The sequence below is a fragment of the Anser brachyrhynchus genome (genome assembly GCF_964034855.1).
Source record: "Anser brachyrhynchus genome assembly, chromosome: 11".
Lineage (NCBI taxonomy): Eukaryota > Metazoa > Chordata > Aves > Anseriformes > Anatidae > Anser > Anser brachyrhynchus.
Window position 1 is genome coordinate 15,956,808 of NC_137706.1, and position 14,436 is coordinate 15,971,243.

At 50.4% G+C, this 14,436-nt stretch overlaps 1 protein-coding gene across 1 annotated transcript in view; it reads left to right on the plus strand.

The window, feature by feature from the left end:
* ST8SIA2 (ST8 alpha-N-acetyl-neuraminide alpha-2,8-sialyltransferase 2) overlaps positions 1 to 4,928 on the plus strand; it is a 28,679-nt gene extending 23,751 nt beyond the window's left edge. The window contains exon 6 of the mRNA XM_080551802.1: positions 2,528 to 4,928. Coding sequence (XP_080407928.1) covers positions 2,528 to 2,816 — 289 coding nt within the window. The 3' untranslated portion in view covers positions 2,817 to 4,928. The remainder of the gene's footprint in view (positions 1 to 2,527) is intronic.
* Positions 4,929 to 14,436: the final 9,508 nt, after the last annotated feature.

Here is a 14,436-nt window from a genome sequence, read left to right on the forward strand (position 1 = left end):
GCTTCTGAAGGAGGTCGGCGCTCGGAAGGGCTCTGAGAAAGGAGGCATTGAGTTTCAGGAATGCTCTTTGCTCTTCTCTTTTAATTGCTGTCTCTTTCCATAAAATGTTGCAGTTAATAGTTATGGTGATTGGTGTAGCCAATTTGAAAAATAATTACTGCCTGCTTCAAGATTATCTTTCCTCCTAATTAAAATCCCGGACCTCACATATTAAAGGTGTGCTGTTGACACAGCATCCCATGTGCGCCCAGACAACCTCATTTGGATTTACGGAATTAATTAGATTTTATTTCCATCCCCAGCTGTTCTCTCCTGCACTGGGGATGTGGCCATTGTCTCTGTTGGCCAGTGGTGGGAGAGACGAGAGGGAGATCGTCCCGCACTCCTGCCACAAACGGGTCATTAAAAAGTGTTCCCCAGCACTCACTGGAGGTTTTCCACCTTAATTGTGTAAGGAGCAACTTGCAGGTGCTGTGGTGTGACCTGTGGTATGGTTTGGACATTATATATTAGGTATGGTATCTGTTATTTTCATTCTGAGCATCTGAATTGTCACTGAGCCCCGCTGTGATGTTGCAGGAAGGTTTGGAGTGCCCAGTGGGCATGTTGGGTTGTTTTGGCAGATTCCCTTCCTGCTGTGGCTGGGAGGGCTCCTCAGAGTGCAGCCCCTATCATTTTTGTCATTCTTAATATATCTTAAAAAAAAAAAAAAAAGTCAGCATTTCAGGCAGGCTGGGCAGGCACCCCAGTAGCTTGCTGTGGGGTGCCCTCAAACTGAGGGCCGCATCTTCCCCCAGAGCCACCCCCAATGTGACAGCTCCTCCCGTGTGGCTTCCCTGCCGCAGGAGGATACCCTAATCCAGCATTAAACAGCTGTGATAACCTCCCACTTCTCTGTGCACATCAGGGGTCTGATGTGATTCCCCTGAAGAAATCGAGGAATCTGTTCCTCAGCCACCTGTGGGGTGAGGCAGTGGCACCACAGCAAGCTTTGCTGTCCCCACAGCTCAATCCCTGGGCAAGCCCAGAAAAGGCCAATGGTGACGCTTATTCTTGCTGTTTTCTCCCCACTTTCTTGCTCCTATTCCATGCTGGGTGCTGAGGAGAGGTGTCAAGCAAGGAGGACGTCCTTCCCCAAACACCGCATTCGTACTTCACCAAAGCTGAGGGCTCCTGGCCAGTCCTGGGGCGTTGGACCCCCATGAACCTGCCCCCCCCCGCCCCTTTCTGTGCATGCCTCTGGAATTTGATTCACCAGAAAAGTCAATTTTCCTCTTATCTCACTGAGAACAAGCAAGTACATTTTGTGCCTTGGTTGCTAAATTTTAATGGCTTTCATGAAAAGCTAATTTGCAGGATTATGGCTCTGCTCTCCCGCGGGTTCCTGCTGTCTGAGCCCCGGACCCTCGGGAGCCCAGCGGGAAGCGTGAATGAGGAGCAAGACGTGTCCCGTGTTCAGTCACCTGCACCCAGGCCCTTTGAATTATCCATCACCAATAATCCACTGGCAGACCCCGCGGCGAGGGCTTGAGCAGGCAGCGGCGGCATCAAACATCCTCGGGGAGGAGGGAGCGTGCCTGGGGACCTCTTCCACCCCCCCAGATCTTCTCCTTTCTGATTTTGCTCCTCGACGGTGCTTTGCCGCTGAGCAAACCAGATAACTTGTCTGTGCAATAACGCGCTGGGCGCTGGAAACTTCTTATTACAAGATGTTGATACTGCAGGAACTTTTATCAGCAGCCCAAAAAATATAGCTGCTGCTCCTTTCTGCTCGTGCATCACTACAGGATGCCTCCTTCCCCTTATCTTTTTGCCATCCCTCATAAAAAGCAGCACAGCTTGCAACAGGGAGCGCATCTAGCTTGTGTATCGTGTGTTGCATATTGCAATGTGTCCAATTGCGTGTTTCATGAACTGATGTTGCAAAGCCCGGCGCCGTGTTTTGATACAGGGCCGCAGAGCGGTGGCTGTGTGCGCCACGGGCACCAGAGCAGGTGTGTTTGAGCTCCTTCAGCCTGCTGACCCTTTATGCAAAGGCAAACGTTTTTACAGCCCTGTTGTGTTTACTGTCAGTAAAGTCTTCATTGATCAATGAAAATCGTCAGCTGTGTGTGCGAGTGGCTGCTTCAAGGGTCTGCTGGAGTCTACTTGACGTGTGGATGGTTAGGTCTGAGGTATCGATCCCCTAGGTTGATTGGAAGATAATTGTAGGCTGAAGTACCGAAGGCCAGCGTTGCGAGCAATTTGTTTTTCGTAACGGATTGCCGAGACATGAGATGCTTCAATGCCATAGCAACACGTGTGGTGTAACCGCCAGACAGAGAGCAGGAGATGCTTATTCATGAAGCAATCCCCAGAGAGGCTTTCTTGGCATGGAGAACTCTTCTGCTAGTCAGAAACCTCTCACTTTGAATCACCAATATATCTCGGCCGGAGAGGGGGAAAAAAAAATTCACAAGAGACGAGCTTTGTGTGCGAGCCCGGCCGCGGGGGCAATAACAGGCTTTCCTCTGCTGTCCTTTTGCAGGTACTGGCTGACCAACAAGGTGCACATCAAGCGACCCACCACCGGCCTCCTCATGTACACCCTGGCCACTCGCTTCTGCAACCGCATCCACCTCTACGGCTTCTGGCCCTTCCCCCTCGACCAGAACCAGCACCCGGTCAAGTACCACTACTACGACAGCCTCAAGTACGGCTACACCTCGCAGGCCAGCCCGCACACCATGCCCTTGGAGTTCAAAGCCTTAAAGACTCTGCACCAGCAGGGAGCCTTGAAGCTGACTGTGGGGGAGTGCGACGGGGCCACCACGTAGGGCGGCCCCCGGCCGCGTTCCTGCAGGCTGCACAACCAGGGCAGGCCGGGGAGGGGGCGGAAAGGCCGAGTGCGGCCTGGCGGGGTTGGTTGTCTTTGTCAACGCGCAGAGCAGCGGCACAAATACATATACGTGGTACCTATATATATTGACCTGAGTATTATAACTGTTTGGTGTTCACCAAGGAAGGGGCAGGAGAGGCGCGGGAGCATCCGGAGTGGCCGGCCCCGGCGAGACCTCGCGCTCGCTGGGCCGGGAGCGGGCGTTCGACCGACGTCCGAGGCGCGTGGTGGTGACCTTGGTTTTTGAGGGTATGTTAGGTGACGGGTAAACGTGAAGCCGTTTGTCGTGACTGGTCCGAGGTTGGTAGTTAGTTTGTTCAGCCAAGACCGCCTGGTGCGCTGCAGCAAGGCACGTTCTTGGCTCCGTGCTCGTGGCGGGGAGGGAAGGGGCAGGGAGCGGGGTGGGCAGGGAAGGTTTGTTGGCGGCTCTCACAGCTGAGGAACACCCAGCGGGACCCGTCCCCTGCCAGCAGGGACCGGTGCCCAGCAGGGCAGCACACAGATCTGAGCGCAGCACAGCCTTTGGAGAGGCAAGGGAGAAGCCTCCGGGGCTGCAGTATGGTCTCAAGGAGGCGGTGGATGAGCTGGGTGGACAGTTAGGAGGATACTGAGGATGAATTTCCTCATCCTTTCTTAAGGAGAGATATAGAAGGGAAGGAGCAGAGATGCTGGAACGTGGCAGGAAGGTTTTTTGCTGCAAACCAACGCCATTAGTATTGTCTTACTGTGCCCCGGTGTAAGACACTCGACATCTGCCAGGGCTCATGAAAACCGTAAGTACATCTAGCTCTTAATTCCCAAAAGCTACCTGTTAAGCAGCCTGACTTCTCTCTCCCTCCAAAAATAACTGCTGAAATATTGGTGATAGGCCTGAGACCCAGCCAAGCAGAAAGACCACAGGACTTCAAGGGACTTTGTCAAGTCTAAATAATTTATTCTCACTTCTCCGCAAGGAGCCAGCACACAGCGCTGCATTACTGAAGTCCTGATCTATCCTTTCTTTCAAGCTCCAATTAGTTGTTGTTCTGAACAGTTAAATAGGATGTCAGATAGCTCTCAATGGGATGCTTGTGTAGTAATGAGCGTCAAAGAAATAATTAATCTTTTCCCATGCTTTTCTGAGAGTACCTAAAATATGAAAAAGTTCTTACAACTGCATTGGCTTTTCTCTAAATTTTGCATTCCTTTTTTGAGGGAAGTAACTAGATTGGTCTGATTAGCTCATTTAATTTTCTGCTTCCATAACCTCCTTGATTCATCTCCTAATTAGCGCTGGGTGCCAGAGTGCAGGTGAGTCCGGGGTTCAGCGAGTGCAATTTGGTTTTAATTTGTGTGCAAGCAAATAATGCACAGCCGAGCCCTGGGCAAGCGTCGCAATGCTTTTGTGGTGAGGTTTCAGCACCTTTGTGCCTCCTCCTACTGTTGTGGTTTTTAAGTTGAAAAGTGTATGTTTTGGGTTTTAAAGTACTTCACATTGCTTCTTTAAAAGCAGAGTGCTTAGAGTGGTAAAAGGAAGAGCTCTCTTTCATGTTTTGGGATGTAGACAGTAGGATACCCGTAGGAACCTCCAGCCTGCTAATTAGTGTCAGATGAAGATGCCGAAGATTAAGGTGTAAGCAACATTATAGTGGATAAAAGTGGGCTAATCTGCCGCCAGGGGGACGTTTCTTTCCAACTCCAGGAAGTGATTTATTTTATGTATGCTTTTTAAGCCTGTTTTTTTTTAATTTTTATTGAGTTTAGTGACAGAATAAAGTTAAATCTGGCTGTGAACCTCAGCTTAAGCTGTTGAGGTTTCCTGAGACAGGAGGAGGCAAAGAGTGAAACTGCAAGGTGGAAGTCGTCTGCAGTGCCGAGGAGCATCCCACGATTCAGGAGTGGTTGCTAAATGGGATGATCCCTGGTTTGTCCCGGTACGGAGGAGGGAGAGATGGGGATGAAGCCACAGGACTGCTAAAGCCAACTGTTGTATTGAGGAGCCTGGGCCACGGTACTGATCGCTGTTAGCAAACCTTCTTTTTAAATAAAAATGCAAGAAAATGAAAAAAAAGTGTGATTTTTTTTTGATGTATCAATGTGAGAAGTGGGTTAAGACTGTGAAATGTTATGCTGGTTAAATATGGAGAAAAGGGAAGAGACAGGGGGATTTCTGGTGCCCTTGGAGCATCTGGGGCAGAGCCCAGGCAAGGTATAGGCAAATTATCCTGGAGGATGAAATTGCTGGTGGTGTTTCTATTTCCCTATTTTAAATGTATTAAACCAAGAGTGAAGCCCAGCAGCTGCTCAAATCAGTGGCAGAGCTCCCACTTCACCTCGCTGCCATCCAGGTTGGTCCCTGGCACAAGAAGGCAGATGGATGCTCTCCAGGTTCCCGAACTGACACCAGCCGCCCCGGTGCTGCCACGTGGGACTGCAATCAGGCAGCCACCAGATGCCTGGGGACCGGGCTGCTGCTTGGTGGATGCCTTCATGCCAGTTAAGGCTCTCCTGCTGTTGAGAGGAAGACAAAATCCCATATGGATGCCATCCAGGTGCATGTGCTGTGCCGTGAACACGCTGGATGCCCCTTGGCTCTTCACTCCTCCATCCTGCTGCTGCCTCCAGCCCAAACTTGTGGCTCTGGGATGCTTATTTCCCTGCTGTGGGCTAGGAATAAACTTTCAGACCGTAACAAGCAGCTGATGTTAGACCTGGACTTGTAAAATAGAGCTGAATTGGAGTTTCCATGTGGCTGAATCCAGAGCTAGGGCTGTGTTTGTATTGCTGTGGCACTGGTCCAGGGATGCTCCTATCCAAGTGCAATGCCCTTTCCATCCTTGTGTGCTTCCTGTCTGTTCTTCCCTCACCACAGCTTGCAGATAAGGGTCTTGACTGCTCAGCCAAGCCACAGCCAAAAGCACAGCTGCCTGGATTGCCTTTCTTTTTAATCTTGGTTGGCTTTGTTACATCCCAGCCTTCTGATCTGCCACATGCTCGGAAGCCAGCCCGGGGATAAGAAGTGGCCTCACCCTCTGATGCCCAGCAAGTGAGCTCGTGCTTTCCTCTCCCTTTGATTGCTCCAGTGATTTTCTTCCCTGCTGAACGAAGCTCAAGAAACAAGTCTGCCATTACCAACCCAAAACCGGGGCTTGTCCAGCCTGAGGAATGGCCCTGCAGGAGAGGTTTAACTCGGCTCTGGCTGCGCTTGTGCCATGGGGCTGTGCCGAGGGGGATGCATGGCACAGAGCTTTCTGTTCCTGCTACAAAAATACACATACACCGCTGTGGATGCTGCTCTCAGAGGGGCTGTCTTGCCCACACCTCATACTGGCACAGGGTACGGCTCCTCTGGTCAAGCTGCAGTCTGTGCAAAGGTCAATGATTCCAAGATCCCGTCTAATTAATGCAATTTATTAATTTAATTCAATGCTGCCTGCTCTAACAGTGACTTGCATTTGCCCAGGTGAGTTGCAGTGGCTTCTATGAACTCCATCTGCCTAAGGTGTTTTTTTAGTGCTGAAAAACAACTGAATGTGTTTTTGAGACGCTGCTCTTGCGAACCTGACAGACACGATGTTTTGTTTTGAAGGTGTGATGAAAATTGTTTTCAGTTTTACACTGTTTTGGATGCTGCTTGGGAACAACACTGAGAGCGGTGGACTTCAGTCAGTCTGTTTTATAATGGTATAAATGGTTTCAGTTGGCCCAAACACAGATTCATTTTTAATTTTGTGCAAAAGTTTTAAAAATGTTTCACCATCTGCAGATCTTGTTATACAGATGATATTTTTTGACCATCATCCCTTCTAAAAAATGTAAGCTACTCAATTTCATGCTAGAGAGGCTTGAAAATATGGAAATTAAAGCTTAAATCTCTGACATCCCCACTGGGATGGCAAGGACATGGTTTGCTTCAGAGTGCTTCTCGGCATCAGGAGCCAAAAGCAGGTGTGTCACCTTGGTCTCCGGTGTGGTGCCTCCTTACACCACATGTTGTTCAGCCCGTTCAGTGTTTTGGTTGCTTTCCTCATTGGATTTCTCACATTTATGAGTTCATCAGCAAAATATCACCCTGTGGCAGGCCCAGGCAGAGGAGCAGCTTAGGCTCCAGGCTAGAGAGGCCACCACCACCGGGGAATGGACTACATGCCTGATTTTCCACTAGCAGAGAGTAGATCATCATCCATTTTTGCAAAGAAAAAACTGAGAGAGACTGGACAGAGGTCTGAATGCTAACCAAAACACCCAGGAGTAGCAGCATCGAGGCATTTGGCAATAAGCTCCTTTTCCAGCTGGAATCACCCCTGTTCAGCTCCACCAAACCTAGCCCCACGCATGAGCAAAGCGTTGCATGCCGATTACATGCACGATCCAGCTGAAGGCAGACGCATGTAGCTGCTTAACAGCATCTCCAAGCGAATCTGTGAGCATTTCTGCAGGAATCACAGTCAGCTCCAACAAACCCTTCCTACAGTGATGCTCTCACAACTTTGGGTCAAGCACAAACACAAAATAGCACCACAGAGGGAAATATCTTCCACCCAGTGTGAGGATCCCCAGCACCCAGCCAGCAGCAGCTATCTCCAACCCTCTAAAAAGAGAGGCACGGGGCAGAAGGACGCTCACCCCAGGGGTGGCCTGGGGTCCCCATCCCGTGCAAGGTGTGACAGCAAAACCCAAGCCATGCTTCTACGGAGGGAGCATTGCTTATCCCAGCATCATGGGGATGGGCTGGGGGGCTGGTACAGGGCGTGCTTGCCTCCCAGACCCTATAAATAAAATAAAATAAAATAAAATAAAATAAAATAAAATAAAGAGTACAAAAAAGTATAAAATACAAAGTATAAAATAAAATATAAAATGAAAATAAACAATGTGCCTGTTCCTTATATAGCTTGAGATGAGCACCCAGCTCTCCTTTAAGACTGCACAGTGCAGGCACTGAATTTACTTCTCATGTGCTCTGGCCAGGACTGAGCTCTCTCTCTTGCATTGCATCCATGACAAAAGCACGGGGTTTGAGCAAGGATTAGGCACCAGGAAAACCAGCATCCTCCAACCCCTAAAGCCATCCAGGGGGAGGCTGTCATCCCCCCCGAAAGCGCCTGGCCAGACGAAACCAGCCGGCGCTGCTGGAGGAGCGCAGCCAGCAATAAAAGCTAAGTCCTCCGTGTTGAAATGGTGGCAGGCCAGCTGATACTAATCCTGTGCCTCCTGCAAACAAAACCTCCCGGGCGTTGTGAAATATCTGCGGCTATTTGCTGGTTTGGTTGCCTGGAGAAATCCCTCCAGCGAGCGCCGACGAAGCACGCCGTGTTCTTGCACGACCCAGGCGGCAGAGGTTAAAGCACATTACAGGAGTGTAATGGGTTTTGTAACTAGCGCTCTGGAAAGCCTAACACACTGCTTTCTAGAAAATGTTCCAATTTAAGCTTCAGCAGGAACCACAGAGCAAGGAAAATATTATGCTTGGCCCATCAGTCTTGTGGCGTCTTGCTGTACATGTTCCAGATGAACTTGCTTAACTGGGCTCGTGTCTGGAAATGACTTTGGATGGGAGGTTGCTAGAAAAGAGGAGCGGTGGCGTGCTCTATTCCTGGACCGCAGATTAGCGCTCCATATGGGTGCAGAGCCAAAGCATATGGACCCGCATCTGCTAGGCAGGCCCGGCCTGGCCCCATGGATGGTTTGTAACGCGCATAGATTCATCCAGATTTGGGCTTCCTCCAAAGCAAGAGGCGAGCCAATGACTCAAATATTGTGTAAAGCCATTGAAACTAATGGCACTAAACAACAGTCATTTGTCTCCGGTTTCATTTCACTTGCTGTAAAATAATGAGTTAGTTACGGGGGTGGGCGAATGTTGTGTTGTGGATGCGAGCTTTGAAGGAAGCATGGTGAAAAGAAAACAAAACAAAAACCGTCTCCGTTATTCTGTATCAAATTACTGCAATGTATTATTCCCCGGAAAGTAAGCTGTGTCCTTCGAATTCATAACATGGCATTTATGCTCCATCTGTGATCAGATTTAGACACTTGCAAGCATAATTTAGGAAACCTTCAACGACAAACATAAGAAAGCTGGAGAAAGGACGCTTGAAGTTCCTCTGTAACTAAGACAACTGCAGAACAAATTGACTTTGTTCCTACAAGGTCCATATTAACCACAAGCCCTGGGCTTATGGTTTGTTTGTTTGTTTTCTTTTCTTTTAAGCAGATTATGAGCACCCAAAGTCTGCAGACCCTATTATGCATTGTCAGTCCGTGCATCGAGGAGCCGTTGTGTGGTGGGACTCAGGATGAAGTCAATAAGAGGCATCCACCAAGCCCAGCGGCACCACAACTTCATCCACCACCTCAGAAGGTCTCCTCAAAGGCTGGACCTCGGCAGCTCCGTTTCAGGCACCGTGCTGGAAAATTTCTGCCGGATTTTTCTGCCGAACCGGGTGGGACACGTGAGGAAAGCCGTGGGAAGGCCGTCTGACCGCCAAGGGGATGCGCCGCTGCGGCAGCGCCTGGGAGGGTTCACAGTGGCTAGGAAAACCTCTCTCCGCTAAAGAAATTAATTGCCATGCATGTTAGCTCTGTGGTTTGGGGAAATGACTGCGGCCTGATTTCCTTCAGCGCTTTTACTCCTGGCTGGAGACCAGGGGAGCTGCTGAGGTTGCTGACTTAAGGCACCGTAACAAATGCCTCGAAATGACTGGGCAGACGTTACGGTTTGTGACCTGTGGGTCTCACCTGCCTTCAGTACGGGGTTCATGGCGTTTTTCTGGTGACTTTATGGAATAAAGGGCAGATTTACAGGCACACAGGTGTGCTCCCAGGCTTTCCAGAGAGAGCAGGAGGCCACGAATTCCTTGGCTGAGAACCGCTGGAGACGCCAGGCAGCTTGGAACATCCCGTGGTTTATTTTTGGAAGAAGTCAGTCATTTTGGTAACTGCAAGTGATAAATGAAATGCAATTAGGGGTGGAGAGAAGGTATTACATGTGTGCTGGAATAGTTGTTGTTTCCTTTCCAAGGATCTGGCAGAAATGTGGACGTCTGCGGGTGCTGCAGGGCAATGGGGGCAGAGAGGAGAAGCTGCAGGGGCGCTGAGTTATTTATGGCTTTAATGTGGAACAGGGTATGGAAACACTTGCATCTGTGATATGTCTTTTATGGTCCTCCCGAGGTTTTAATTAAAAACGCAATAAAAGCTTGTCTGTAGGAAAACAGGATGCTTTAATAATCATCTGCTATAAATTTATTTTATTTTTTTTTTCTGTGCGGGGGGGAGAAAATCAAAGAACAATTGTTTGAACGGAGGCGTTCAGGATAGTGAGCTCATATGGAAAAATAAGCTGTGTCGGAAAGGTTTTCCTGTTAGGAAGCACATGCTGCACAAGACAAAGAAGTGCAGGGGATGTCTGTGGAGGCACGGAGCTGTCGGAGAGCTCGGCCACCAGGCAGGCGTGCGGGGGGCTGCGGAGGGTGCTGGGGTGCGGGCTGGGACGGCCTGGGCACAGCTCGGAGGGGTCTCAGTTTCCCAGATGATACAGCACGGAGCGCTTTGTGCTGGTGGCAGATGTCTCGAAACTGTTTTCAGCAGCACCTGTTGCCTCTGATGGAGGGAGCGTGGCCATGGGAGGTAATGAGGCCCGGAGAGGATGCTGCAGGGCACGCAGGCACCGTCTCTGGCTGTTTTAAAGGGGTTGTGTGACTTTGGGGTAAGTCTTGGCTATAGGGGGGACCAGAGCTTTGCCACCCATTGCTGCAGATGTCCAAACCCATTAAGAGGCAAACGCAGAGAATATCTGCGAGCTGCACGCCCCTTGTGTGCGCATTTCTCAGCAGAGAAGGCAGCAGCCTCGGTGCACGCCGAGCCAAGCAGGCACCCCGGTACCCCAGCACCTGGCTGCCTTCAGACCTGAGATTTTCCTGTTTGTCCCATTTAGCCAGCCTTTTGCAGGAAACAGACTACCGAAACCCCAAAATGGTCCTCATTGTTCAGGCAGAAACATCCTGGGTGGGTTTTCGCTCTGCCTTCCAGGTGAATTCAATGAAAGCCCACAACAGCCGTGGCTCCAAGCAGCCCCCGAGGACCAAGGTTCACTGAGCCTGCAGTTTAAACGGAGATTAGCTTCTAAAATTTAATGAGAAACTCTGTGAAAACAGAGTCCCAAGGATAAAACAACAACTAAAAAAAATAAAAAAGAAGCCATTGAATACCCATCCAATTAGGGCTTCCAACTGATCCTCATTAAACATCCACTCCTGACATTTGACAGTGCAGTTTAGATTAGAGCTGTGAAAAATCCCCTCGAAAAGGCTGATTGACATTTTGCAGAGCAGTGTTTTCATAGCAAAACTAATGGCTTGAAACCCCGAGCTTTTACCTGAACGTGGAAAAAAAAAAAAAAAGCCTCCTGGACACGGCGGAGGGGTAATGGAGAGCTGGCTGGTGGCGAAGCTCCTGGCGACCACGCTCGGGGCCGCAATGAGCACAGGCAACCCCTGGCCTTGGATCTCCGCACGTAGGGCCCTTGAAAGGGAGCATTTAATAAGATACAGAAGCCGGGATTTTTTGGCTGAGCTGAATATGAAATCACCATGGCAACCTTTCTTCTGAGGTGATCCGAGTCAGGTAGCAACAGCAGAGACGAGTTAAAGGTCATCCCTGCAGAGGAAGACGGGCATTGATGAAGCACTTTAACAGGTCCCCGGGGAGGTGGCATCTCAGAGCCACCCAGAGGGCTCGACCACATCCTTGAAGGGAAAGAAATCCGAGCGCGGCAGTTATTTGGGATGCTCACGGCCCAGAAGCCAGCAGTGTCTACCGGGTGGTTGGCAGCACCAAGACAGCACTTCTGCAAGGGCTGAGGAGCCACAGAAAGACCAGGGTGAACCCCGTGGCCCTCACTTAGCAGCTCGGGTTGGGAGCCAGGGAAAACCTTTGCAAGCCTCCTTTCCCCTGCTCTCGAGCGGAGGAAAATTCTGCATGCGAGAAACGAGCACTCCAGCGGGGAGATACGGAGAGAAAAACATTTGGAGAATAATCTAAGACTAATTGCAAACTGATTTTCGCTGGGACTTGCGCTTCCAAATGCCCGAGGATCTCGGCGAAATATCCACCCCCCCCTCCGATGAAGGGCTCAGAGCAGTCGTGACGACGCGCCAATGCCATTATCTTCACTTCACAGATAAAGGGAACAGAGGCGTGGAGGCTTCGCCAGCGTTTCCACAGCTAAAGCCCGGCACTTGGAGAGGCAGCCTGGTATTCAGCGCAGGCCGGTGCCCTGTGTTTCTGCAAACCCTGCAGCCAAGGGCTCACGTACGGCCTTTGGGGTGGTTTAAGTGACTCACCACAGAGCAGACAGCGAGGTAGTGGCAGGGCCAGAGGGAAAATCCCGGCTTTTCTGGCCCTTTGATCCGCTCCTTTTGCCATGGAGCTACCAAAAAGCCCTCTCCTGATGGCAGCTGTGGGAGAGAGGCGTGCGACAGGGCTCTGCCTGCCCTCGGCGTGCAGCAGGTTTGGGGATGCTCATCCTGAGCCCCATGTGCCCCACGCCGGGCTCTGGGGACAACGTGTGGCTGACGTGGGGCAGCCTGATGCTGGCCACGGCTCGGGGAGGCAGAACAGGGCTGTCTGGGGACGTTTCTGCTGGGAAGGGGGAGCAAGCTCTGGAGCTGGTAGCCCCCCGAGCTCAACCTTCCCCCCAAATCAGGAAATTATTTCAGAACAATGCCTGTGGGAATCTCTCTATATGCCATCTATTTTTAATTGTGTTATTTTTCTCTGCTTCTCGGGGTCTTTTTTCAAGCTTTTTCCCTGTAACCATGAGGGCTAGAAGCTCGCAGCTTTTGTTGTATTAATGAAAGCGGAGCATCTCAAATAATCTCGAGTTCAAGAGCTGTGACTTCAAAAACCCTACGTATCATATGACTGGTGAAAAAACATTGTGCGAGCTCCCAGCACTGCTCTCCCCCATCTCTGCGGAGCTCAGCTGTTCCCCACAGCTCACAGCCCACTCTCAGCCGTAACTTTCTTTCATCTGCACCACGGCTTGCGGCTCTGGGTCAGCACCTTCACAGTCAGAAACCGGGTGAAAAAACCTCCTCTGGGTAAGCCTGACGGCTGGGAGAGGAACCAGAGATTCGGGAGGTTTTCGGAGCTCAGTCTCACTGCTTTATTTCTGGGAGGAGAGACCGGAGCTGGCACCAGGAGGATGTTGGCTGGAGGTGATGGAGAGCACGAGGACCTCGGGGCAGATGGGGCACAGACGCCCACGTGGGATGAATTTCAGTGTTGTTCGCAGGCAGGGAGCCACAGGGCAGCATGAAATGCCCGCAGAGCTCTCCCCGTGCTGGCGCCAAGCACGGCGTTACGCAACTGGTCTGTGCCTCTTTCCCGAAATGGGGACAAAATGACCCATTCTGCTCCACTCAGCAGAAGGGGCAGCCTGCACCTTCCTCGGCCATTAGGAGCTGGAGCCGCCGTCCGACTTGTCATCACGGCCGCTCTAATTTGAGCTAATGACTGGGAAACTCATCGCTGATTACAGGGCACTGCCAGTCTCCTAGCTGCGGGCACGCAGGCGCTACAGAAAAACGCCCCCCTCCTCGGCATGGGGGGGATAATATTTCATAACATTGCCAAAATGGACCTCAGCCATTTATTTTGACAGCTGTAGCTTTAATTATTAATGCTTAGATTTCACAATGTGCTGGTAAATGGACTGCAAGACATTTCATGAAAAAAGAATGAAGTCTTGCAGTGGGCTCACTGTAATAAACCAGGAGGGAGAAAGGTGGAAACGTGGCACCAAAGGACCCGGCCTAGCAACGAGACCGCAAGGAGAAGCTGTTTCCTTGTGGAAACCTTGGTATTTACCATAAAGCCGAATGCAGACAGGTCAGAACTCTGAGGCAGGACACAAATTTGCCCATTTCTAAGAGCACAGGCTTGTTGCAGGAGGGAGAGGATCTATGAGCAGGGAAATCAGTGAGCTACGTGCCTTCGCTGCTCTAATCCCATCCTACTCACCAGACAGGGACAGAGCATTTTCCCCCTGCAGAGCCCTGCGCTGCCTTGGTATTTGCTTTCCTTGGGAATGAAGATGAAAGCCACAATTTTCGCGGAAGAGAAACGGCACAAATGCACGTATTCAGAAAAAGTGTGATTTAGAAAGGCTTAAAAGCTTTCGGCCCGGCCAGTGTTCAGTGCGTTGCTGAATTGCTCCCCTGGCATCACAGACTGGATGTGCCGTGCCGTTGTGCTCCTCCACGATTTCCTATGGGCCCGTGAGGCATCTCGCAGGTTAGGTAAACCTGCCCCAAACGTGCAGCCTGGATCTTCTTGGTATGATTTGATTTTCCTTTTTTTTTTTTTTTTCTTTTCTTTTTTCCAGTGAAAAACATCAGCCAAAATCTCACTGCTCTTATGGCAAATCTGAAGTATTCTTGAAATTGAAAATTTCATCAAAAATATATACTTAATGGGATTTTTTTTTCCTGGTTCTCCTAGGCAGGCCTTAAAACTCGTGCGAACTTGAGAGTAATTTCACATCTCTGCTGCAGTTCTTCATTTTCCAAAGG